Below are 25,989 nucleotides of genomic sequence, written 5' to 3' on the forward strand. Positions count from 1 at the left end.
TTACATTCTGTAGCTGTCATTAAAAGAAGAATTGGACGACGAAGTAAACTAAAAAAGGAATATGTATGTGTTATATTTACATTTATTGTGATGTCGATTATAGGAAGTCTTGCTCATCAAGATTTACTTGTACTTGGTCTCCAAGCTAAACCCTCTCATTGTATCACTATATAAGGAATACATTATTCATGGAATAAGACACACCAATTCCTCTCTTCTCTTCTCTTCTCTTCTTTACTTACAACACGTTATCAGCACGAAGCTCTAGCAAGCCAATAGGTATAGATTTTTCTTTTACAGTTTCAGTTTATTTCTAATCCTTCTTCAAATCATGTTTATTATCAATTCATGGTTTGTAAGAATGGATTCATATCCAGTATGAGCTTAGGAGCTTTAGTCGACAATATTGATCTACCCTTGTTTCAAGGAAAGAAAATCGTTTGATTTAAAGAGATCTTGTCGATGTTTATAACTAATGCTTAATATGATTATATTTTACACTCGCATGTATTTTCTTTACACCTTTACGCAATTGTTCTTGTTTCAATAATTATTTTCTTCACCCTCGATGTCACACCTTTTATTCACATGCATACGGCTTCATATTGGTAGCATTAGTGTTAATATTAAAACGGCTGCATCAGTCCTTGCGTATAAAAGTCAAGCATATAAATTAATATTTTCATAGTTTCATCTTTACAGCTGTGACTTAGATTAAATCATGTTTAGATTAAACCATGTTTAAATCATGCTTTATCTTATTTCATCTTCTCGGCCGCATACCATACTTTGCACATTGATTAAATCATGTTTATATCCTACACGTGAGTCTATTTTCCACATTAACACATATAGAAGTATATATTTATATTTTCTTCTTTTCTTTTGTTTCTATTTAAGAAATTTGATTATTATTTTATTGTTTCAGTGAACATGTCAAAGTTTACTAGTCTTGAATTTGAAGTTCTTGATATCACTGGAAACAATTACTTGGCTTGGGCATTAGATGCCGAATTTTCCCTTAGTGCAAAGGGACTTGAAGCTACAATCCTAGAAGGAAATAAAGCTGAAAGCCAAGATAAAGCAAAAGTTATGATACTCTTTCGTCATCACCTCCATGTAGATCTCAAGAATGAGTACTTGACGGTGAAAGATCCGCAAATCCTTTGGAACAACTTAAAGGAAAGGTATGACCACCAGAAAACTGTGATTTTACCTAAAGCTCGGTATGAATGGACACATCTGAGATTACAAGACTTTAAGTCCGTAAGTGAGTACAACTCAGCCTTGTTCAAAATTACCTCCAAGTTGGAGTTATGTGGAGAGAAAATCACGGAAGCTGATAAGTTAGAGAAGACTTTCTCTACTTTTCATGCAAATAATCTTGTCCTGCAGACACAATACCGTGAAAAGGGATTCCAGAAGTATTCCCAACTTATATCTTGTCTCCTTGTGGCTGAGCAAAACAATGAGCTTTTGATGAAAAATCATGGACTATGTCAAACTGGTTCTGCTCCATTCCCTGAAGTGAATGTGACTAAACAGAACAACACGGGCCGCAGAAATGGCTACACTCGTGGACGCGGTCGTGGTCGTGGACATGGTCGTGGAGATACACGTGGACGTGGATATGGTCAAATTCGAGTCCGAGGAGTTTCTTTTAAGAACTCTAACTCTCACCAGAAGTGGGAAAACAAGGATGGTAACAAACAAGCAACTGAATGCTACCGATGTGGAAGTAAAGACCATTGGGCTCGTACGTGCCGTACACCAAAGCATCTTGTTGACCTGTATCAAAAATCAGTGAAACAAAAGGGAAAGAATGTGGAAACAAATATGGTGTACGAAGGTGGAGAGGGAGACTTTGATATGGTTGATGCCACCCACCTTGACATTTCCGATTTTCTCATTGACGAAGAGAAAAAGTGATCAAGCAATAACTATTAAAGAGATGCTTTGTTTTTATTTATTTATGAGCTTTTAATTATTTGGCTTTTGATTTTTATTTATTATGGTGTTGTTTCTTTTGCATTAATGAATTTAATATATTTTATTATTTTATGAGATTATAATTTATTTTATTTATTTACTTGAATAGAAATGGATGGTGGAGATTTATGCTTGGCAGATAGTGCAACTAGTCACACAATTTTGAAAAATAAGAAATATTTCTCTCATTTGATAAATAGAGAAGCAAGTGTGAGCACTATAACAGGAAGTGCAAAAATAATTGAAGGTTCTGGAAAAGCAAATATAATACTTCCTATGGGAGCACAACTTGAAATAGTTGATGCATTGTATTCCCCTAAGTCTCAAAGAAACTTATTGAGTTTCAAAGATATTCGCCGAAATGGATATCATATTGAGACAATGAATGAAGAAAATATTGAATTTCTTCATATTACAAGTATTATCCATGGCTCTAAGAAAGTAGTAGAAAGACTACCAGCATTCTCCACTGGATTGTATTACACTAAGATTAGTACAATTGAGGCTAATGCCATTGTAAACCAGAAGTTTACTGAAAACATTACTGTTTGGCATGACCGGTTAGGCCATCCCGGTTCAACAATGATGCGAAAAATAATCACAAATTCATGTGGGCATCCACTGAAGAACCAGAAGATTCTTCCCAATGATTTTTCATGTGCTGCTTGTTCTCAAGGAAAATTGATCATAAGGCCTTCACCAGCCAAGATAATTCATGAATCAATAAACTTTCTGGAACGTATTCAAGGAGACATTTGTGGGCCGATTCACCCACCATGTGGAACCTTCAGATATTTTATGGTTCTTATTGACGCATCAACAAGATGGTCACATGTTTCTTTGCTATCAACTCGCAACCTGGCGTTTGCGAGACTGCTTGCTCAGTTGATCAAATTACGAGCACACTTTCCAGATTTTCCCTTAAAGGCAATTCGCCTAGACAATGCTGGTGAATTCATGTCTCAGGCTTTTAATGATTATTGCATGTCTATTGGAATAAGTGTTGAATATCCTGTAGCACATGTTCACACACAAAATGGTTTAGCTGAATCGTTAATTAAACGTCTTCAGTTGATTGCTAGACCATTGCTTATGAAATCAAAACTCCCAGTCTCTGCATGGGGGCATGCTATATTACATGCAGCAGCATTGATTCGCATAAGGCCAACGAGTAATCATCAGTTCTCCCCATCACAATTGATTATGGGTCATGAGCCAAATATTTCCCATCTTAAGATATTTGGATGTGCAGTGTATGTTCCAATTGCTCCACCACAGCGAACTAAAATGGGACCTCAAAGGAGGTTAGGAATATATGTTGGATATGATTCTGCATCAATCATTAAGTATTTAGAGCCATCCACAGGGGATTTATTTAAGGCCCGATTCGCAGATTGTCATTTTAATGAGTCTGTTTTTCCAACATTAGGGGAAGAGAATAAACAGTTGGGAAAAGATATTAACTGGAATGAATTATCATTATCTTATCTTGATCCTCGAACTAAAGAATGTGACTTAGAAGTCCAAAAGATAATTCATTTATAAAGCTTAGCTAACCAGTTGCCAGATGCATTTACTGACCCAAAGAAAGTGACCATGTCACATATCCCAGCTGTAAATGCTCCAGTGAGAATGAATGTCCAAGAAGGACAAAATCAACCTGCTAATGAGTCTAAGACACGCCTGAAGCGTGGTAGACATGTCTGTTCTAAAGATAAAAATCCTCGAAAAAGAAAAGGAGCAGAAATTGGCAATAATGAAACCGAGGTAATAACTACGAATGAAAAATCTCCAGAAGAGAACATGACACCCAAGGAAATTCAGGTACCTGATAATGAAGAGATCTCAACCAACTTTGTCATGTCTGGAATAAAATGGAACCGAAATCAAATCGACGTCGATGATATTTTTGCATACAAAGTAGCAGTTGATCTTATGGATGAGGATTATGAACCAAAATCTATTGAAGAGTGTACACGAAGAAGTGATTGGCCAAAATGGAAAGAAGCAATAGATGCTGAATTAAAATCTCTTGCAAAGAGAGCAGTTTTTGGACCTGTAGTCCGTACACCTAAAGGTGTGAAACCAGTGGGTTATAAATGGGTTTTTGTACGAAAGAGAAATGAAAACGGTAAGGTTGTGAGATACAAAGCACGTTTAGTTGCTCAAGGATTTTCACAAATACCCGGAATTGATTATGAGGAAACATACTCTCCTGTGGTGGATGCTACTACATTCAGGTTCCTTATCAGTCTGGCGATAAAGGAAGGACTTGATTTACGCTTAATGGATGTAGTCACAGCTTACTTATATGGCCCACTGGATACTGATATTTACATGAAAGTCCCTGAAGGATTTAAACTGCCTGAAGCAGAAAATTCTAATTCTCGAGAAAGTTATAGCATAAAGTTAAATCGATCTCTTTATGGACTGAAACAGTCAGGACGTATGTGGTATAATCGTCTAAGTGAGTATTTGTTGAAAGAAGGCTATAAAAACGATCCCATCAGTCCATGCATCTTTATAAAGAGATTTGAAAAAGGATACGTTATCATTGCAGTGTATGTTGATGATTTGAACATCTTTGGAACTCCTGAAGAGATCTCACATACAATGGAATACTTGAAGAAAGAATTTGAGATGAAAGATCTAGGAAAAACAAGATTTTGTTTGGGACTACAAATTGAGCACCTCAAGAATGGAATCTTAGTGCATCAAGAAACTTACACAGAAAAGGTGGCTGAACGATTTTCTATGGATCAAGCACATCCTTTGAGTAGTCCAATGGTTGTAAGATCACTCGATGTGAATAAAGATCCCTTCCGCCCTAGAGAAAATGATGAAGAAGTTCTTGGTCCTGAAGTACCATACTTAAGTGCAATAGGGGCATTAATGTACCTTGCCAGTTATACAAGACCTGATATATCATTTGCAGTGAATCTATTGGCAAGGTTTAGTTCATGCCCAACTCGTAGGCATTGGAATGGGATAAAACATATACTTCGTTACCTTCAACGTACGAAAGACATGGGTATATTCTTTCCTAATCCATCAACAGAAGATTTGATTGGTTTTGCAGATGCTGGGTACATGTCTGATCCCCACAATGCTAGATCACAAACATGATATGTGTTTACTTGTGGTGGAACTGCTATCTCTTGACGTTCGATGAAGCAAACCATTGCAGCTACTTCTTCCAATCACGCAGAGATTTTAGCCATTCATGAAGCTAGTCGCGAGTGTGTATGGTTAAGATCAGTCATTCAACATATACGAGAAGATTGTGGTCTATCTACGGGGAAAGAAGACCCTACAGTCATGTATGAGGACAATGCTGCATGTATCGCTCAACTCAAAGATGGATATATCAAAGGAGACAGGACAAAGCACATTCTACCAAAATTCTTTTTCACTCATGATCTGCAGAAGAATGGTGATGTTCGTGTTGTTCAAGTTCGTTCAAGCGACAATCTGGCTGACTTATTCACCAAGGCGCTACCCACTGCTACGTTCAAGAAGTTGGTTCATCTTATCGGATTACGTCGTCTCAAGGATCTTGACGTCTGTACACATGAGGGGAAGTAATTGCGCGCTGCACTCTTTTTCCCTTAACCATGGTTTTTCCCATTGGGTTTTCCTGGTGAGGTTTTTAATGAGGCAGCATCTTACGCGCATAATAGACATCAAGGGGAAGTGTTATATTTACATTTATTGTGATGTCGATTATAGGAAGTTTTGCTCACCAAGATTTACTTGTACTTGGTCTCCAAGCTGAACCCTCTCATTGTATCACTATATAAGGAGTACATTATTCATGGAATAAGACACACTAATTCCTCTCTTCTCTTCTCTTCTCTTCTTTACTTACACAATGTAAAAGATTTTGGAGCATCAACTATGATTTTTGTTTTATAACCAGAACATGTGCATGCTCTTGGTTACATTACTGACTCAACAATATATACATGGCATCGTCGTCGTTAATATGTCGATTGAAAAACTGACTAAAAAAAATTATATAACTTAACTGACTCAAAAGAGACATGTGATTTATAAATTTATGGCGTATTTTTATTAGTTTCCAACTTTGTTATGTTATCTAATTACATTATTTTTTTCTTTATTAATATTGAAAAATATCTACGTAAGTGAAGAAATCCAATTTGAGTTAAGAAAACATAATCATATTACTAATGAACACTATATTCTCTGTATGAAATTAATGTTTATCAAATATAATTTTTGATGTTATAAAATATAATATAACAACTTATATTTCATGAATTGTTAATAATTTTTGTTATTTTAATAATAGTCTCATCCTTCGCAAAGCGCATGTCTTAATCTAGTATAAAACTAAAATGTTATATCTAGGGCTGGGCAAATAATCCGAACCCGAAAAACCGAACCAAACCCGATCCGAAAAAGTAGCACCGAACCCGAACCAAAATTGATTAAATATCCGAACGGGTTCAAAATTTCGGTATTTAAAGAACCGAAACCGAATCCGATCCGAACCGAAGTATTTTGGGTACCCAAATGTATCTGAAATAAATTTATATACTTAAATATATAAATTATTTTTATATATAATGTATATTAAAATATTAAAAATATATAAGATATCTTTAAGTTTTCCAAAATACTCGAAAAATATATGCAAATAATCAAAAATAAATGTTTAAAATAGTTAAAGTATACTGAAAATACAAAAAATAATTAAATATCTATTGATTATTTATCCAAATATTCAAAGAAAACCAATTTATATGTTAAATTAAGGTATTTTGACATATATGTTATGAAAATTTATATGTAATATATTATCTTTCTTATAGATTTTGAAAATTTAAAGTATATAATGAATTTTGAAAATTTAAAAACATTTTAAATGGGTTATCCGAACCCGAACCGAACCCGCAAAGATCCGAACCAAACCCGAACCGAAATTTAGAAATATCCGAATGGGGCTGAAATCTTTGACTCCGAAAACCCGAAACCCGAATGAACTGAACCGAAACCCGAATGGGTACCCGAACGCCCAGCCCTAGTTATATCAGTACTTCAAAGAGTACTTTAAAAAAGGTACCAACTCTTGTAAACGCAAAACTAACTATTTGAAGCTAAAATAATGTTATATCAGTACTTTCAAGAGTTTGCTTACATACACGTCCTGTTTGGTTTTGTATTGTTCTCTGTTTTTGCGGTGGATAGAAGCGAAAGATTCAGGAAGAATCAGGTAGCACTGCTGAAGCAGCACCAGTTTCCGCCTAGGGTGATTCGTAAGTTTAAGACAGAAGAAATCAATTAAAAACGAGATATCTCAGAGCAAACCTGGACTCTCCACTGATGTCCTTGCATCCGTTAGTACTTTCATTCATCTTATTTCTTGAAATTACAACATGTCTTTATTTTGTATTTTATGGTTTGGTATATCTATTATCCTCATTCAAGTATTCGGTGGTTCTTAAAGATTAAGAAGTGACATGTGAAGATACTGGGATTTGATTTAGCAGATGATAAATGTTTGATTGTGAAATGTACCATTAGTTTCTACATGTAAACAAATCTTGATACTTTTGTTTTCTTTCTCTTTAGCAATCTTGTTCTACTTATCTTATTAATTGATCAAACCAAATCAACCAAGCAAAATAAAAAAAAAGCAGCATTAACATACACAATAGATGCCCAAACACATGAGTTACAATGTGTACCACATGTATAAAAATATACCACACCATTTTGTTTTTTGCGAATAACAAAAAAAACAGTAACAATCTTAAATCAGACCATATTGATTTTCATGATGTGAACAACACAAAAAGACTAGTAGTCACTGAGACGACTAGAAGGAAGCAAGGGCTTTGGTAGATGAAGTTGCGTAGCAGCTGTTGCACCTTGGCTTGTGGCAGATGTGCGGTGAAGCCTGCAACGGAAGGACCCTTCGTGCTTTGTTGGAGCACAGATGCATGTCTTCCCCAACGTGTTGCTGTTACCGAGCAGGCCAAGCGAGTCCGTGGACCATGACTTCCTCATTGACAATCCTGTCTTGCTTTTGTTCTGGTCTTCTTCATTCAGCACACGGCTAAACGGATTCTTGGTCTTCAATGACTCTCTGCTGCTGCTGCCTGTCAAACTCTTCCTCGGTTTCGCCTCCTCCATCAATCAGATCGTTAACTTGGAACGGGAACCTATGATGAGAGATGAATTTGTTTGAGATGACTTGATCAGATGGAAAGAAACATTTCTTTACCATATAAAAAGAGCAAAGACGTGACTACCAAGTTCTTGTATAATAATTATTATGTGTAGATGTTCATTAACACGTAGTGGAATGTTTACAAGGTCAGTTCATGCGTGTTTTGTATTCCTCAAAGATGGCTCTCTGTTTTTCTCAATACAATATATTCACAATTTACAAACTCATACAATAACCACAAAAAGGTTTTCTACGATCAAAGTGTATATGCAGTACAAGAGTATTTAGAGAAAGGCAACTACATATATGAAAGAAGGAAAACTTCATTTTATTAAGAACATTCAAAAAATTATAAAGAATTTGAAAAAAACTCTTACGCTTATAAAACACTTTAGGCTTGGTTTACAACTTTCACCAAACTTTATTATTTATAAAAAAAAATACAAGGCCTAAAGAATATTACAAGGCATATTCTTTAGTTAATTTTCTACAAGTAGTTATTATACCAAGATTCTCCATTATTGACTCATTTATTCAAAGCTTTTTTACCATTGAAATGTTTTACAAAGTCAACAATAAAAAAGAGGATTCTACAAAAGAGAACAGTCGAATATTCTCTTCATACCATAGACTAAGGTTTAGATTTCAATCATAAAAAGTTATGTCCCAAGCCTTTTATTCATAAAGACAGAAGAAGACAATAGCAACTCAGGGTAGGGTTCCTCTTATAACCAGGACAAGAATCACTAGTAGATGATGATATCTTTTTAGCCAGGAGGCCAGTTCATTTGGCGTCCTCCGATGAGATGAACATGAATGTGATACACCGACTGACCTGCAAACCCCAGAAGAAGGTGATTAGCATCAATATTGATGTCCCTTGGTTTTATCTGAATATATGCTTATGTAAGTAGATATATATTAAATAATACATACAGCCTTGAGGACCATCATTGATCACAATTCTGAAACCCTCATCTAGGCCTTCTTGTTTTGCTACAAGCTTGGCAGTGTATAGAAGGCGGCCCAAGATGTCGATGTGCCTCTCCTCAGCCTGCAAGTAGCATTGCAATACGTTATTAGCTTGTGTTTTTTAATGAGATCAAAGTTCATCAATTCTCATGCTTTCTAGCTTTAATTCTGTCTGGATTGGTTTGAGTGGTTCAACTTGGAGAGGTGTAAGTGAATCAGGTACCTTAGAGAGGCCAGTTAAGCCATCCCTCACTTTTGGAATGAGGAGGATGTGAACAGGACCCTGGGGAGTTATGTCCCTAAAAGCCAAGACCTGCATAATCATTCAAATAATTTGAGAAAAACAAGCCAGGACCAGTGCTAATGAAGTATGTACAGCTACTGAAAAGGTCTAACAGTGGTGAGAATCTATTCAGAGATTAATTGAAACCATGGCAAACAAAGTTAAACAAAGTAATGTCCAAAGACTAAAAAGCAAATACAAGATCCGGTTGCTGAGAATAGAGAGTAGTGGCATGAGGATACTGGAACAAACACTAAGTTCCTTAAGAGGCAATCAAATCTCAATTACTCTGATCCTAACAGTCAAGAAGAGACCACCTTTTACTTGAAATGCATAACATACAAAAACTTATGCCAGAAGCTGAGGAAGTATATACAGAAAAAGAGTTAAGAGAATATTAAAAGGCACCTTGTCATCCTCAAAAACAACGGTGGATGGAATGTCTTTACTGATGATCTTGTCAAATCTGAATGTTCCAATAACATAACCAAGAAAATAAATGTTAACATCAACTCAGCACAACAAAAGACAGTTCAAATCAAGTCTTCCAAGAAAGATGATAAAAGCAGAGAGAATCTCTATCTCTATCTATGACTTGTGCAAAACAGTTTCACTCTCTCTATGCACAAAACGACAACTAGTCTACTCAATCATTTACATCAGCTAATAGAAAGTGTTCGGTCGGAAATAACTAACTTTCACAAACTACAATACACTCAAAAGATTCAATTTTTTTTACTCTATCGTTATTAGATTGCATCCCAAACAATCTCAGTTTCAATCTACGATCCACGACTAAGTCTAAGATACGCGTAATCAAAACAAAATCGACCAGAGGAAGAAGAAGGAAGAGAAAAAAGGGCTTTACATGGTGGGGGAATCATCGGAAGGAGTGGCGGCTAAAGCAGCCTCTTTCTCTGAAGCCATGACGGGTGGTGATATATGAGAAGAGAGAATCGCTACTCGGTTTTGGTGTTGGTTCATGTGAACCCTAAATTTCTTTATACCGTATCCCTCTTCGACTGTGCAAACAACTTCATCACGACGATCTGTTTCTTCTAACCAATGATATCTCGCCACGTCATAGAGGCTTTTTGTCTGAATCTCATTTTTGATCGTGTGCAACTGTGCTTAGTGGGTTCCCGAAGCCCACCAGACATGGATAATTGAATAATAGATGTTACAACCGATGGTCCAATTTGATCATTGGTTGGTATAGTATTTCGGGTATCGGTTCGGTTTGGTTCGTTTATTTTGGGTATCGGGTAATTCGGTAGGGACTACAAAATCCATTTACTACTTGATTTTTTCGGTTTGGTTCGGTTCGGATAGTAAAAGTAAGAACCCAAAAATACCCAAAAAATCTGGTTTTCATTCGGTTCTGGTTTCGGTTCGGTTATTTCGGATAGTTCATATAATTCGGGTTAAATATCGGGTATTTTAGATAAAATATCAAATAATTAGGATAATTATAATAAAAATCTTGGATATTTCAGATTACTTTGGGTGTTTTAGATAAAAGTATATGGATGCTTTCGCGTAATTCAGATATTTTGTAATAGTTTAATTTTCTTAAAATATTTTTGGATACTTTTAATATATTTTTAAATTATAGATACATATTTACTATTTAGTTATGTTATATGTATACAATTAATATTTTTATATATTCGGGTACCCGTTCGATTCTCGATTCGGTTCCGGTTCGGTTATTTCGGATATAAAAATATAGGAGCTATTTAGATATTTGAAGGTTTCGGTCCGGTTCTGATTTTGGGTCTTTCGGTTTGGTTCCGATTCGGTTCTTTGGTTCTGGTTACAAAAACTATAGACGTTTACTAACATTTTAAGTACGAAAATAATAAGTAAATCTCACAGTTAGTTTAGCATATGGAGTTGCATTGAGTTTATGTTCCACTAGGCTGAACATTTCAAAATATTCTTCAGGTGGTTATATTACAGATAAATGGACAAGACAGTCAAGACTATGCATCCCGATCTCATGTCTTTACCATTGGACGAGGATAAACTGTCTAGAGGATGGATCAGAAAGGCTAGAGAAATATATTCAATGTGTATATAAGTTTTTGGGTGTGTTTATCATTCATCTCTGCGGAGTTAGAGGCATTATTAAGTCTCTTGCCAACTAGCAGATGCAGGTGAAGACCTACATGCCCGGTCTTGAAATTTTGGAGACTATATACGATTTAATAAAAATTTCAATAAAATAATATTTTTATAAATTTAAAAGTTTATTTCTATGTAATTTTTTCAAAAAATTTTGGTGACCAGCCAATGTTTGTAACCAAAGTCAAGTTTGCAAACGCCACCACATTTCGCCTAGAATAGCGTTTGGACCTGCATAGGAACACATCCAACTCACACTGCCATAGAAATACAAACAAACCCTTATGACACTGGGATGTGCTTATTGGCCAAGTGTAGACACCAAAGGCCAAGAGTGCACTCTTGAAACCGTATCGACACTTTATGCAATCGAGAACCGATAGCAGAACCTATGACTCGCAAGATCACTTTCCAGTGTAAAACGAGAGAGCATGAACATGAAGCACACAGACACACCATTGATGAAGATGACTGTCACCATCCACCAGATGGACCAGAACGAAACCAAGCAAGGAGATCCACAATGATGAGTCTGTGAGAAGCAGCAAAGAAAGCCATAGACGACTCCTTCTGAACTAACCACAGAACTTGCACAAGTCTGAACAAGATTAAAGAACATCATCTCCTACTGGATAATTCACATTTTTCACAAAAGATAATTAATTGATTATATTAAGTTAAATGGGATAATAGAGTCCTCATTAATTTTAAGTAGAACCCAATTTATTAAATAGGTCTTAATAAAACAACTCATTTAAAACCTATTAAACTAAATAGGTGTAAACATTACTATCAGTATCTTTACTTGAAAGCATTTTTTACGGCAAAAAAAAATATTCTAAAGCATTCCTTAGCTTTAAATCAATATTTATTTTTTGGGTATTTTCCACTGAATTTCCTTTTTAGCCTTTTTCTCACTTATTTATCATGTTCCCCGACCCATTTTTTTTCTAATGAGAATTTTATCCTTGTAGATATGAATCATATGATATATATGAAGCTTCCCCCTAATTTTCCTTGTTTATATTTTCCTTCTGATCGCAACACAAACTTATTTGGTGAAAAACGGATCTTTGAACGATTATTGGTCCCGGCCGCACACATACGATACCCCACTGTCCACTTCTGTTATTATATAATTCTTTAAAATATGTAATATTTAATATGAATTGTCACATTCATTCTTCAAAAAATCATATTAGATGTTCAAACCAAATCATCATTTGTTTATATTTATTTTACTATTATTTAAATTATATCAGCTGTTTTTAATGTATATTAATTCAATTGATAATGTCAAAATCTCCAAAAAGACTTTATAATTTCAAATATAGAGTTTTTACTCTTTAAAAAAGTATTCCAAAACTTCAAATTGAAGTTTCACTACTTGAAACTTTTACTTGGAATTTTATATTTTAATATTTGAAGTTTTACTACTTGAAAATCTTTTTATTTTCACTTTGGTTCTTATAATTAATTACACATCATATTTATGATTTTTAAATATTTTATATTTTATTGTTTTAATCTTTAAAATTTTTATATCTCATAAATATTTTAGATTTACTTTTATAAATTCAGCATACTAAATGAAATAGAAAACTCTAAAATAAAATTTATATTATTTTAAAACTAGAAATAGACAACATGATTACAAAAATAAAATTAATATTTTTTTGAAAAGGTACATGAAAACATAATTATTACACAACTTTAAATATTAGGTAAATTTGCTCCAAATCCCCCAAAATCTCTAAAATATTGTTCAAATTTTTTTGTATAACCGAAGATGGAGCATTAAGAAAATAATTTTTGAAATAATGTGGTATCGTGCTTGTAGTTTGATATTTAATTATGTATTATATATTATATATTTTATAATTTTAATTTATATGTTATTGTAAGATTTTATTAATTAATATTTTGTAATATTTTATATATGTGCTAGTTAATTGTAAAAGTTTTATAGATTTACATTAATTACGACAAATATAAAGAAATAGAGTAAAATACAAATAATTTTAAAATTAAGTTTAAAGTTTTGTTTTGGAATAAAAACACTTTAAAACTTCAAATATAGAGTTTTGTAAACTTTAAAATAGATATTTGTTTGGAGATGCTCTAAAAATATCCTTATTGATAGTATCTTAAAAAGTCTCTTGCCAATTAAAAATGAGATAAGTACAAAAATATGAGGAACGTTGACGGCTGGTCTTGTGGTTTACCTTGTCTTTTTTTTTTTTTTTTTAAAAAGAGAAAAAATATGAGGTGTGCACAAAAAGGAGCAGAAAAAAATATGAGAAAGAAGAAAAAGAATGAATTGGAGAGATACGTATCTCATGTGACAAACTCTAGAAAAATAGAAAGATTTGTTCAACATGTATCTTTTTTTAATTGATCTAATTTTATATTTTAAATTAAACTAAAGTATTATAGTATCTTGTATTATTTCTATACGTATGAGAGACTGTGGAATCAGCCCTTTTATTTTGCTCTAAATCAAGTAGTACGCGTTACTATATATATGAAATAGGTAATGACATTATTACTGGTAAGTCGTAAAAGTATAGTGCAAGCGGCAACATGCAGAAACAACGTCTCATTAGCTGGGGGTGTTGTCTTGTAGTGATTAATCCATCGATGTAGCTATCTATATATAGCCCCCCTCATTAAATTATTTTTGCGTACATATATACAGACACAATAGTTGTCTACACAACTTGATGACGAGTTTTATTTTATTTTTTCTTGAGAAAGGGCAGAACGAGTTTTATATTTCAACGAATTTAAGATGCAGTCCTAAAATAATACTATGTTGACAATTAAATTAATAGGTGGGGCATACTCAAAACTGTCACTGTTAAAATGTTTATAAACACCTTCTCTTATTGACTTTTCTCCCGTCATCATCCCTTTGAAGAACAGTATATACCTTGTCAATTATACAGAACTTTAGTCAACAATATTCCCTCCGTTTCTATATAATTATCACTTTGACATTTTTCACATATATTAAAAAGCGACAGAAATATATGTAAGTTGTTATTAATTACACTTCTATAATCAATAGTATTTGAGATAAATAAAATTATTTATAAAATCAATGTAATTTGCAATTTATTTTCAGCTGAAAATAAGTATAATTTTCGTTGAAATTATAAAGTGACATTTTTTGTTTAATAAAAAAAAATATTAAAATGACATTTATAATGAAACAGAGTGAGTATTACTGACTGATAATACAAAAGCTAATATTATAAAATATACAAGATTTGGGTTTTGATATTAAAAAAACATATCGTTAACGAACATATTACTATAGTTTAATTTCTTTTCCAACAACATAAAAAGTTCAATTAAGATTATATACACTAACTTGATAATTTTGTATTTATGAGGATGACAAAAAACGGTTATTGTCGCGCACTGCATGTAATATAATCCGCCTGTTTGTTGTGCGTTGCATAGATGAATCCTGAATGATTGAAGCTCTTCTTCAGAAGCTTAATCTTCTAGGTGTTTTGCAAAGATATGTTATCTGATTCTGAAACCATTTTCCCGAATTAAAAATAATTCGTTGCAAATGTTACATGAGATTATGCTACATTTCTCATATTTTCTATTGTCCAGATGAGAGATTTTATTTTCGAATAAAGGGGTGGAGAATAGCCTTCATATTTCTTGCCCACATTAATACATCAAAACTTTATAATATACTATACCACGCTTGTTCCTAGAAATTTTTTCATGTCTTTTCATGAACCATCAATGGAAGCACCATTTGCCTACTATTTTAGGTAAAATTACCATCTTGTCAACTGGATAATCCTTTGTACTTTGCTACATGTGTCTTATGCCAAAGTGTTGATTCTGCTTCTACCAGCTGAAGAATATCTTTGGGATTAGTATTTTTATTATTGAAAACCATATTATTCTTTTATTTCTAGATGTACCACTATATCCAAACAAATTAATGATTTTCCATGGTAGTTCTCCAAAATAGATAGTCTATATTTGCAAAGATTGATGGCAAGGAGAAGTTTTCTCGGTTTGAAGGGATCTTTAAGATAGTTTAGATTTGGATCGCTGTTGGACTTTCAAAAATCACATAGTTTATTAAATTCATCCACTACTCCACGTCTTGCACAATGAGTGTTACATTAAATATCTCTTTCCCGTAGGTTTTGTCTTAACCGAAATACATTATGGAACTATTTTCCAAATGAAGTGCTTTATCTTGGGTTGACAACGAACTTTCTAAGAAAAACTTTCGAAATATTAACATATGTCCCATACACTGAAGGTGGCCCCTTAGTCCGGATACACCTTTTAACTTGATAGCCATATTTAACCGAGTACTTTCCATTATTAGTAAAGTGTCATCAATCCTTGTATGTTATTTGAGTCCAGATTAATGGAATGATTTCTATGATTTTTGCATTGCATGAGTCCACCAATGCTCAATGTTATATTGACTAGAGAATCCACTATTAGGTTATCAGATCCTTTCATAATTTAGTTTATCGGATCCTTTCACAATTTAGTTTATCAGATCCTTTAACAATTTAATGCTGTGAGATTTCAAACAAAGTCATACATTGAAAATTTAGACAAGGAGTATCTAATATATAAAGAGAAGTCCAACTTTAATTAGTATAAAGATTTTGGGAAGGAATCCAAAAGTAAATCAATGTGAACTTGCTTTTAAGGCCCAAAGTGGATAAGATCATATTAATCAGACAATCAAAAGTTGGACATGGACTTTAACAATCTCAACAAGTGGTATCAGAGCGGTTTGACGAGAAATCTACAAAAGACCAAAAATAGCCTTCGAGATATGAATGTTACCCTTCGAGTTAGGAATGAGAGGTATCTGGCAGATATCAAGTCGGAGGATCCTAGAAATTCAGTTGTGGGACCGGAGATGAATGTGGTCTTTAGTTTGAGAGGGAGAATGTGAGATATCAAACAAAATCTCACATTGAAAATTTAGACTAAGAGTGTCTAATATATAAAGAGAAGTCTAACTCTAATTAGTATGATGCCTTTTGGAAATGAATCCAAAAATATATCTATGCAGGTTTGCCTTTAAAGCCAAAAATAGACAATATCGTATTAATCGAACAAAACAAAGTTAGATATGGACATTAACAATCCCAACAAATGCATTATGAGAACTTTTTCAAAATAGAAAATGCTCGTCTAAGAGAATATCCAAAAATTAACTATATATTTAAATTTCCAAAACTTCATATTTAAAATTTAAAGATGTTCTTCTGAAAGATGAAAATTTTAAACTAAACTACAAAACTCTTTTATATTTTATATTATGGTCTTTATACTTATAATAATTAATTTATTTTTTAATTATATAAATAAATAGCACATATATAAAACACTACATTAATGTTAATTAATAAAAAATACACTAAAATATAAAAACTGAAACACTTTATATCTGAAGGTTCACTATTTAAAATTTCAAATTTGAAGTTTCGAAGTTCTTTTTTGGAAAGCCAAAAAAAACTTCATATTTAGTGTTTTATAGTGTTTTATTTTTAGATGTTCTAATAAATTAATGTTGTATACATCACATCGACTTAAAATATGTAGTTTAAAATGATGAATTTTCCAACTGTTTTATGTTACACTGAACTTTGGCTTGACAACCAAAAAGAAAGTTGACACACAACAACTACACTTTAAGAGCATTTATAATGGATCTAATTTTATGAATCTGCGCACCAATCTGGATAGAAGTTATTGGCTTTTGGAGGGGTACTATATGGTAGCTATCCCTCAACGTTATTTCCTAAATTTGTCATTTTATACAATAAATTTCTTTTTCTTTTACAATAATTTGTTCTTTTAACGATATTCTTACATCATTACATTATTGTAGCTATTGCTCGATAGTTACTATTATAGTTGCTTTGTATTCTGAATTTGTAGATCGGTGATCAAAAGTTTGCAGCTCAGTTAGTGTACTAGACGTCACAATAACAAAAAAAAATCTAAAAATCAAAGTAGAATTTTGGCGGAAAAATGTAGCAACTAAAAAAAAATTGAGAATGATCATATGCTCGTATACTCTGAAACGAATACAAACCTTAATTAAGATCAAATGACAAAACATGAGGATATTTTTTCCAAAAAGAAAACAAAAAATATAGATATATATATATATATAGCACACAGTATTTAGCAACTAAACTTTGAATAGTAAAAATATATATAATAATGGAAAATAAATTTCTTAACAAATTTATTTTTTGGTAGAAGTTATGTTTATAGTGGCAGATTGATAAAGAAACAAAATATCTGACTTTCTTCAAAAAAAAAAAATCTGAAAACCAAAAAAACTCCTTTTGGATTTTTGATATTGAATTTGCATAGCAACTTGTTGTCACGTGGCTAAATTTTTTGTGGACTTCTAAAAAAAACTACAGTAATGAAATATTCTCGAACAGTACGGTGTTAAAAAGAAAAATGAAATTTCATGTTTACGTAATTATAATATAAAACTCTATTGAAATACCTACATAAGTGAAAGTGGCATTTATGTCAATTTTATTTCAAAATCATTGTGTTAAGTGTTAACTCATGCGAATTTACAACACAGCTAAGCATAACATATGTGCCTGCATAACCTTTTTTTTTATCAGCAAATACAGACTCATATAGACTCTGTGAACCAAACTGGAGGATCCGCATCCATGTGAACGACATAAGACGATTGATTTTTTGCACTACGTGTTAGACTGTCCGCCTTTTTGTTATTCGTCCTTGGTATATGAACAACCTCTGAAGCAGTGAAACTACTCCGTAGACTCCTTATATCTTCCAAATAATTTGCAAAAGCTGACCATTTATCAGGTTCCGAAACCATCTTCACCAACTGCGAGCAATCCGTTGCAAAAGTAACACTAAACTGCCTTAAATTCCGCCTACATTCCATTGACCAGATAAGGGCTTCAATCTCTGAGTGTAGGGGAGAAAGACTCGCCCTTGTATTCCTTGCACCCATCAAACCCTCAAAACCTGCCAGAGTACTATACCACCCCTGACCGGAGAACCTGTCATTTTCCTTCCATGATCCGTCCGAAAAACAACAGCGACCTGGAATAGCCGGCATTTGTTGTACCACTAACTCAGTAGTTTGCACCGTTGATTGATTAACAGTATTTTGCGCATCAAGCCAGAAACGGGATTCTGTTTCGGCTAACTTAAGGGTTTCCCGTGGATCAATATCCAAGTCGCTAAACACCTTATTGTTTTTCGCCTTCCATATGTACCATAAGACCCAAACAAAATGATGATCTTCAATAACTGGAGGGACACGCCAGAATAAATAATCCATATTCGCAAATAAAGAGTTTCTCGGAAAATTCGTTGGATTTGATGGAATCCTCGATAGAGCCCAAACTTGTACTGCTGGTGGACATTCAAAGAATACATGGTTGATTGATTCTTCCTGATCTCCACATCTAATACATCTATTATCGCCTTTTATACCTCTTGCTGAAAGGTTCTTCATAACCGGTAAACAATAACATCTGCCATAAGAAGTGTCTCATTTTTGGCGGGCATCATATTTTCTAACAGTGAGCCTTTAATGGAGTGATAGATGGGCCTAATTGAGGTAAGACTCTTTCCCTATCTGGATACACACGTTCAATCTGATAATCTGATTTAACAGTGTATCTCCCATTCTTAGTGAAATGCCATCCATCCCGATCTGTTACCAAAGTTCTGCTGAGTGGAATACTTAAAATCATCTCTACGTCCTCAGGGTCTACCAGACTCTGTATAGCTTGAATATTCCATGTCCTCGAATGCTCATTGATGAGTGAATCAACCATTAGATCCGGAAAAAGATTGTGATTATTTTTATTTGCTGGTCTCGGGCGGGTGGATGGGAGCCAAGGATCATTCCATACTGAAATGGAAGATCCTGATCCCACCCTTTTGATAAGTCCTTTGCTAACCAGAGATCTAGCTGAAACAATACTTCCCCAGCCGTGAGACGACGAGTATGAACGTATAGGTTCCAAAGGCGAGGCATTCCTGAAATATCGTCCTTTGAAATATCGTGCATGCATAACCCTAAAATTGAAAAACGTCTGCGAAGTATAAACTTATTTTACTATTTTGTTATCATAATTAAGGACTAGATTATGACCCGCCCTTAAAAGGGCGGGTTTATTTTTTGTTTTAATATTTTTTAAAAAATTTAATTTTTATATTTATGTTTTAATCATATTTTTTGTTTTTTGTATTATATTTCTTTTATAAAATATTTTAATAGTTTTATTCAAATATTTGGATCACACCTATATCAATAGGTCATGTTCCTGTTTTAATAGTATTGATTGATGCATATATATATAAATACTTAATTTCAAATTAGATTAAAATTTGAAACCCGGTTGAACTGGTTGGAATGGTTGGACCAGTCTGACCACTGATCCAAATTTAACCGAGTCAATGTCTGGTTTGATTCTCAAAACATAGATAAATATTTTATGTTGAGTTAAAGTTATATTAAAAAAAATTCTTGTATGATTTAAATATATGATTAATATTATATTATTAGTATATAATGTTGTTTTGAGTTATATTTTGAATCAGTTAAATAAGTGATGGGCTAACAAATTAATATTGTATTCAACTGATAGATTTGGGGAGATTGTAACCTTAATATATTTAATAATGGTAATTGGAAATATTTCTTTATATACTTAAAATTGATAGCACTGTTTTACAAAATTATAAAGAATGGTGGTTTTTTTGGCACAAGAATGGTGGTTTTTAAAAGTGAATCACGCATATCATATTCAAAATCTTTCCTTTATTAGTTAGAGAATATTTAGGTAGATAAATTATTAATGATAATTTTCAATAAATAGTTATTAAAATTCAGTGGCATGTAGTTGTAATTATTTAGGAAGAATTAAGGTTAATTACTAAATGTACTTTAGTTTTAATAGTTTAGATGGACACAAAACAAATATCCAGCAGAATTTTAAAAATATATGTGATTCGTTCTGTTCCGTATTAATTTTTTGATTTGATTCGTTTAGTAACCTTTTAGATATTCAGTGGACAGATATCCGAAAAATAGGTTTTTTTATCGGATATCCTATACGAACCGTCGATCAGATAAAAAGAAATAAAAATATTTTTTCCTTTTAAAATTTCATATTATATATTCCAAAAAATGCCGGCCTATTACAAAAAGGAATCAGATATCCTGTACGAACCGTCGATCAGATAAAAAGTAATAAAAAAAAAATTTTCTTTTAAAATTCCATATTATATATTCCAAAAAATGCCGGCCTATTACAAAAAGGAATAAGGGCGTCCATAGAGGGAGGCCTAGACAGAGCCCAATTAGAGTAGCAATCAAACCCAAAAAATTACAAGATTGCTAGTTAGAAAGAAGGGAAAGGACAACCTTCTCAAAACACCTGAAACCATGACGAGAAGAGAGTGAGCCTGGGGAGGTGCTGCTGGTTCCGGGAGAGAGGATCAAGCCGAAGCTGAAGGAGCTGCTTGATCTCCACAATGATGGCATCAGATTGACGTGCTGGCCCTTGATGAAGCCTTGAGTTGCGTTCTTTCCAAATATGATAAATGGAAGCTTGAAAGAGGAGCCGTATGATGAGCAAGATGTTTTTGTCCTTTGTGGGGTCTTGCAACCATCTCAATGCATCCTCAAAGAGAGTCGGCGGAAAGAGATGGAGCCTGTTACAAAAGAAAGACTACACAGCAGAAGAAAAGGAGCAGTCGAAGAACAAATGTTGTCTGGTTTCATCCCCCGCATTACAGAGAATGCAGGTTGGCGGTACCAGGAGACCCCAAGCTATCATTCTATCCCTGGTGACAAGTCTGTCACGGGCAGTGATCCAAGTGATGAAAGCGTGCTTAGGAATATGTCCAGTGAACCAGACCTGCTTACACCAAAACACTGAGTTACTTTGTGGTTGAAGAGTCTTCCACGTTTCTGATGTAGAGAAAGTATCCTTTGGAGACCCCGAAGCTGTCTTCCATAGATACCGATCATCTTCACTCGAGTTTATTATGGCAGAAGGATTTGGCAGACAACGTTTAAGAAAGAGAATGATTGGTTTCGACTTCGGAAGCGAGAAACCACCACTCTGCTCCTCTTATAGCCTATGCAACGGAAGCATCAATAGACAAGCCCGACATAGCTGGAGCCGTTGGACCGAGAAGATCAATCAAAGGACCCATCCCCAGCCAGTTATCATATCAAAAGCTTGCTGATATTCCTAAGGCAACCTCACACACAATGAAAGGCCGAACAATAATTTTCAACTTACATAGGCTTTTCCATATCCAACTCCCACCAGCAGAGGTGTCAACCTCCCAGAAATTAGTGTCACCTATATTTTAAAACATTTAATAACCAAATAATTAATTTAGTGAATAAAAATACTAAAAACTTACAAAGAAATATAAACTATATATAATTATATATATGTGCATATATATATTATAAATCAGATCGGATATCTATTTTTAAAAATATAAGTATTTGTAATTTGTTTTGTCTTTGACAGATATTAAATTTTCGTATTTACTTTATTTCATAAAGTAACGGATATCTAGATTTTTGGATCGAATCGAAACGAATAACGGATTGAACAAAATTTACGGATATTTTGCTCACCCCTAAAATAAATTACCAATCAACTTAATAAAACTATCACCAATCCTTTGTTAAAATGTGGTTAGAGGACAGCGAGGGGCCACTAGAGCAACCAGACATCACTAAGAGCATTATTAACGGTTGAAACACCACTAAAATTCTAAAACAAAAAATAATAATTCTGTTTTAAGGGTTTGGTTCTGTGAAATCAATTGAAACATTATTAGATTGACATGTGTTATTTAAGAGTTGCTATGGGTTCTTAAAAATCATGGGTTTAGAAAATTAGCTTTCTCTCTCCAATTTTATTCATTTATTTTTTCTTTTAATGATAGGAATTTCATTAGCATCTTCGATGTTCTAAGCGAAGAGAAACTCTATGATAATTCATTGAGATAGTGAAAGAGTCTTTTTTTTTTGTTTGCCATCTGAAGAGTATTTCATTTATACTAAAGGGGTACAACCATAAATATATCACTAATGTTTGATCCGCACACCCGTGCGAATGTTATTTTTTTGGCATAGATATTAAATCTTAGTTGTATAATCTATTTTTTTTTTTTTTTTTCTTCTTGTTAACTTCAAAAATAAAATTTTGATGTTTATTGATCAATGACACGTAAAAGTTTTTCATTTTAGGATATCTATGTCTTTGTCGCTTACTGAGACTATGATTTTTAAATTTACTTCCAAAATTATTTTGTCATGTTTATATATTTAAATTACTCATTTAAGAAAAAAGATTTTAGATAAAATACCATAAATACCAAAATTACCGAAGAAAGATGTATCATAATTTTGTTTCTAAATATTTGTTCATATTTGTCATGTCTCCATTTTCTTTCATCTCCAAATTTCATATGATTTGAAAATAAAGGGATTAAAAATAAATTTAAAAGTTGTTAACAATGACACATCTGTTTTTGATTGAATTAAAATATTAAAGACACACTTCTAAATATTTTGATAAACATTTAACATTTTTAATTCTTATCAAATTAATATTTTGGAAAACATATATTTCAAGCCAACTCAAGCTATAAAAATCAGAAAAAATCACCCCAAAATTAAAGTAAGTACTATTTACTAAAAAAATAATATCTTCGAAAACATATCCTACGACATAATTTTGTCACAAATTTTTGCTTTTATGATTTATATTTGTTTAGGAAATGAAAATTTTCAATCTTTTATGTTTGCTAAATATTAAGTAATTTAATGTAGCACATATAATTTTTTTAAAGAAACAATATTTATTATCTATTTTCTAATTTCATTTATTAAAACTATTTATGGTTAAGAAAATGAGTGGCATTCCCTTGTAATTTTTTGGAAAAGTTTGGGTTTTTTTAAATTTGTATTCATGTTTTTGTAGTCTACACGATAGTACGACAAAATGTATTAAAAACCATGCTAAATAAAATAGTATGCCTTTTCATGAAATCAGCAGATTTTTTTATTTTACTTAATCAGTCTAATAAATCTAGATAAACTGTGCCGACAAACAAACGCTTTTAAAAATATGAAAAGTCCAAAATTCAGTTATGTCATATCACAACAATTTTCATATCGATGCCAAAAAAAAAGAGAACAATTTTCATATAGGAATAATTGATCGTAAACTTTTGTCCATATATCTATCTGAACTAGTTAGATAAAATTATCTCGTATACGATTGAGTAAGAGCAAATAGCAATGAGTAGTTGTTATACATAGAAGTACTATTCAAGATACGACAAAAAAGGAAGGTGCTATATAATTTATTATATTATCCTTACTATTATCTAAGTGATTTTTTCGCAACGTTACTCCCACAATAAAAATTAGAACGGTTAATATTGATATTATATTTAATGAAAAAAATATAAATTAGCTCAAAATTAAAAGCAAAATTTAATTTATTTGATTAGGAAATTAATTAAAATTAATAATAGTAAGAATTATCAAAAAACTAAAAATATATTTTAAAATAAAAATATAATTTCTATATATATTATGTAATCAATTATAGAATAAAAAGTTATCAATAATATTAAGTTTTAAAAAAATTCTTATGTATTGTGTTGTATTGTCTTAAAATATTTTTTCAATTATAAAAGTTAAAAATAAGATATAAAACAACGTTAAAAGTTAGAATGATCAAAGTCGATGATACCCTTAATGAATTTTATATGTAATTAATTATATAATCAAAACAAATTTTTATTAATAATATTATTTTAAAAAAAAGATAATTCTTATGTATTATGTTGTATCTTAAATAGTTCAAATTATAAAATTTAAAAATAATATATAAAACAATTTATAATAACATATAATAATTAAGTGGCTAAATTCAATATTGCCTTTAATGAATTTTTTATATAATTAAAAACTATTTAGTTAAAATAAGATATAAAACAAGGTTGAAAATTATAGAATAAGATATCCTTAATTAATTTTATATGTAATTAATTATATAGTCATAAAAAAAATATAATAATATTTTTAAAAAAATAAGATAATTCTTATGTATTGTGTTGTTATCTTAATATATTTTCAATTATAAAATTTAAAAATAAGATCTAAAACAATTTATAATATTTAAGTGGCTAAATTCAATATTACCTTTAATGAATACTATATATAATTAAAACTATGTTTTATTAAAAATATTAGATTTTTTAAATAATATAATTATTATATATTGTGTTGTTATCTTAAATTTTATTTTTTCAATTATAAATGATTTTGACCACTCTAACTTTTAACATGAAAGCTCGATTGCGAAAATCATTTCACAAAGAATAGTATAGATAAAGTAATTAATATTTGTAAGATTAATTCGCACATGCGGGCAAAACACCTCGTTATACTATTATTTGCGGAGTAATTTTTCGCAACGAATCTCTCACGTTAAAAGTTAGAGTTGTTAATATCAAGAGTACCCTTAATGAATTTGTATATATAATAAAAAAACAAATTTATATTAATCAGATTATTTTTTAAAAAATAAGATAATTCTTATATATTGTGTTGTTATCTTAAAATCATTATTTCTGTTATAAAAATTATAAAGTAAGATATAGAACAATTTATTTATCTGTACTATTATTTGAGAACTGAATTTGCTTATTTGTCATGCTCTCTATAATTATAGGTTTAGTCATATTTTTGCTTAATTATTAATATTAATTAATAAATAATTTTAGTGATTTAACTGATAATTTATTATTATCTTGAAAATAGTTAAAATATCCTAAAGACAATATCATAGCCAAAATAATACACTATAATTTAGTAATATTAAACCGACTCAATATATATATATATATATATATCACATAAGATAAAATAATCATTTATCTTTTAAGATAATTTTTTTAGGACAATCAAAATCACTTATTGTTATCACTTTTGAAAAAAAGTTGGCAGAAGATTCAAAATTATTTATACTATAATTTGCAAAATATTTTGTTCGCTCTCAAGTTTAAGTTTAGAGCGTTGAAAATCTTTATTATTCTTAATAAATAATTAAAATTAAAAATAAATTTCATTAGTTTGGTATTCATCATTATCTAAAAGATTCTATATTATATTATATAAAATTACTTTACATCATTTATTTTATAAATAAATATAATTTAGGTATAATATGAATATTTTTAGTTTATTTTACGTAACAAAAAGATATTTTATTAAAATAAAAAATATTGAATATAAAAATTAATATTTAATTAATTATTAGATATTTCAAAAGCATGAGAA

The 25,989-nt window shown here is 31.6% G+C and overlaps 3 protein-coding genes across 3 annotated transcripts; 1 reads left to right on the forward strand and 2 right to left on the reverse strand.

Annotated features, from left to right (window-relative positions):
* Nucleotides 1–248: 248 nt before the first annotated feature.
* Nucleotides 249–1,984, forward strand: LOC108831358 (uncharacterized). The gene is made up of 2 exons (XM_018604908.2): nt 249–279; nt 929–1,984. The coding sequence occupies exon 2, from the start codon at nt 934–936 to the stop codon at nt 1,927–1,929; it is 996 nt and encodes a 331-aa protein (XP_018460410.1). The 5' UTR covers nt 249–279; nt 929–933; the 3' UTR covers nt 1,930–1,984.
* Nucleotides 1,985–7,665: 5,681 nt separating this feature from the next.
* Nucleotides 7,666–8,566, reverse strand: LOC108831359 (uncharacterized). Its single transcript, XM_018604909.2, has one exon. The coding sequence runs from the start codon at nt 8,149–8,151 to the stop codon at nt 7,816–7,818; it is 336 nt and encodes a 111-aa protein (XP_018460411.1). The 5' UTR covers nt 8,152–8,566; the 3' UTR covers nt 7,666–7,815.
* Nucleotides 8,567–8,699: 133 nt separating this feature from the next.
* Nucleotides 8,700–10,470, reverse strand: LOC108831354 (14 kDa zinc-binding protein). Its single transcript, XM_018604904.1, has 5 exons — nt 10,312–10,470; nt 9,852–9,909; nt 9,384–9,473; nt 9,125–9,242; nt 8,700–9,023 (listed from the first exon to the last, which is right to left on the reverse strand). The coding sequence occupies exons 1-5, from the start codon at nt 10,425–10,427 to the stop codon at nt 8,956–8,958; spliced, it is 450 nt and encodes a 149-aa protein (XP_018460406.1). The 5' UTR covers nt 10,428–10,470; the 3' UTR covers nt 8,700–8,955.
* Between the last annotated feature and the right edge of the window lie 15,519 nt (nt 10,471–25,989).

This window comes from Raphanus sativus, chromosome 4 (assembly GCF_000801105.2).
Source record: "Raphanus sativus cultivar WK10039 chromosome 4, ASM80110v3, whole genome shotgun sequence".
Classification (NCBI taxonomy): domain Eukaryota; kingdom Viridiplantae; phylum Streptophyta; class Magnoliopsida; order Brassicales; family Brassicaceae; genus Raphanus; species Raphanus sativus.

Bases quoted from the DNA above. Each gene is read 5' to 3' on its own strand.
- LOC108831359 (XM_018604909.2), bottom strand. From the start codon at position 8,151: ATGGAGGAGGCGAAACCGAGGAAGAGTTTGACAGGCAGCAGCAGCAGA.
- LOC108831354 (XM_018604904.1), bottom strand. From the start codon at position 10,427: ATGAACCAACACCAAAACCGAGTAGCGATTCTCTCTTCTCATATATCA. The intron at 9,474-9,851 runs GTGCCTTTTAAT...ATGATTATGCAG, and splicing joins TTGTTTTTGAGGATGACAAG to GTCTTGGCTTTTAGGGACAT. The intron at 9,024-9,124 runs GTATGTATTATT...TGGGGTTTGCAG, and splicing joins CAATGATGGTCCTCAAGGCT to GTCAGTCGGTGTATCACATT.
- LOC108831358 (XM_018604908.2), top strand. From the start codon at position 934: ATGTCAAAGTTTACTAGTCTTGAATTTGAAGTTCTTGATATCACTGGA.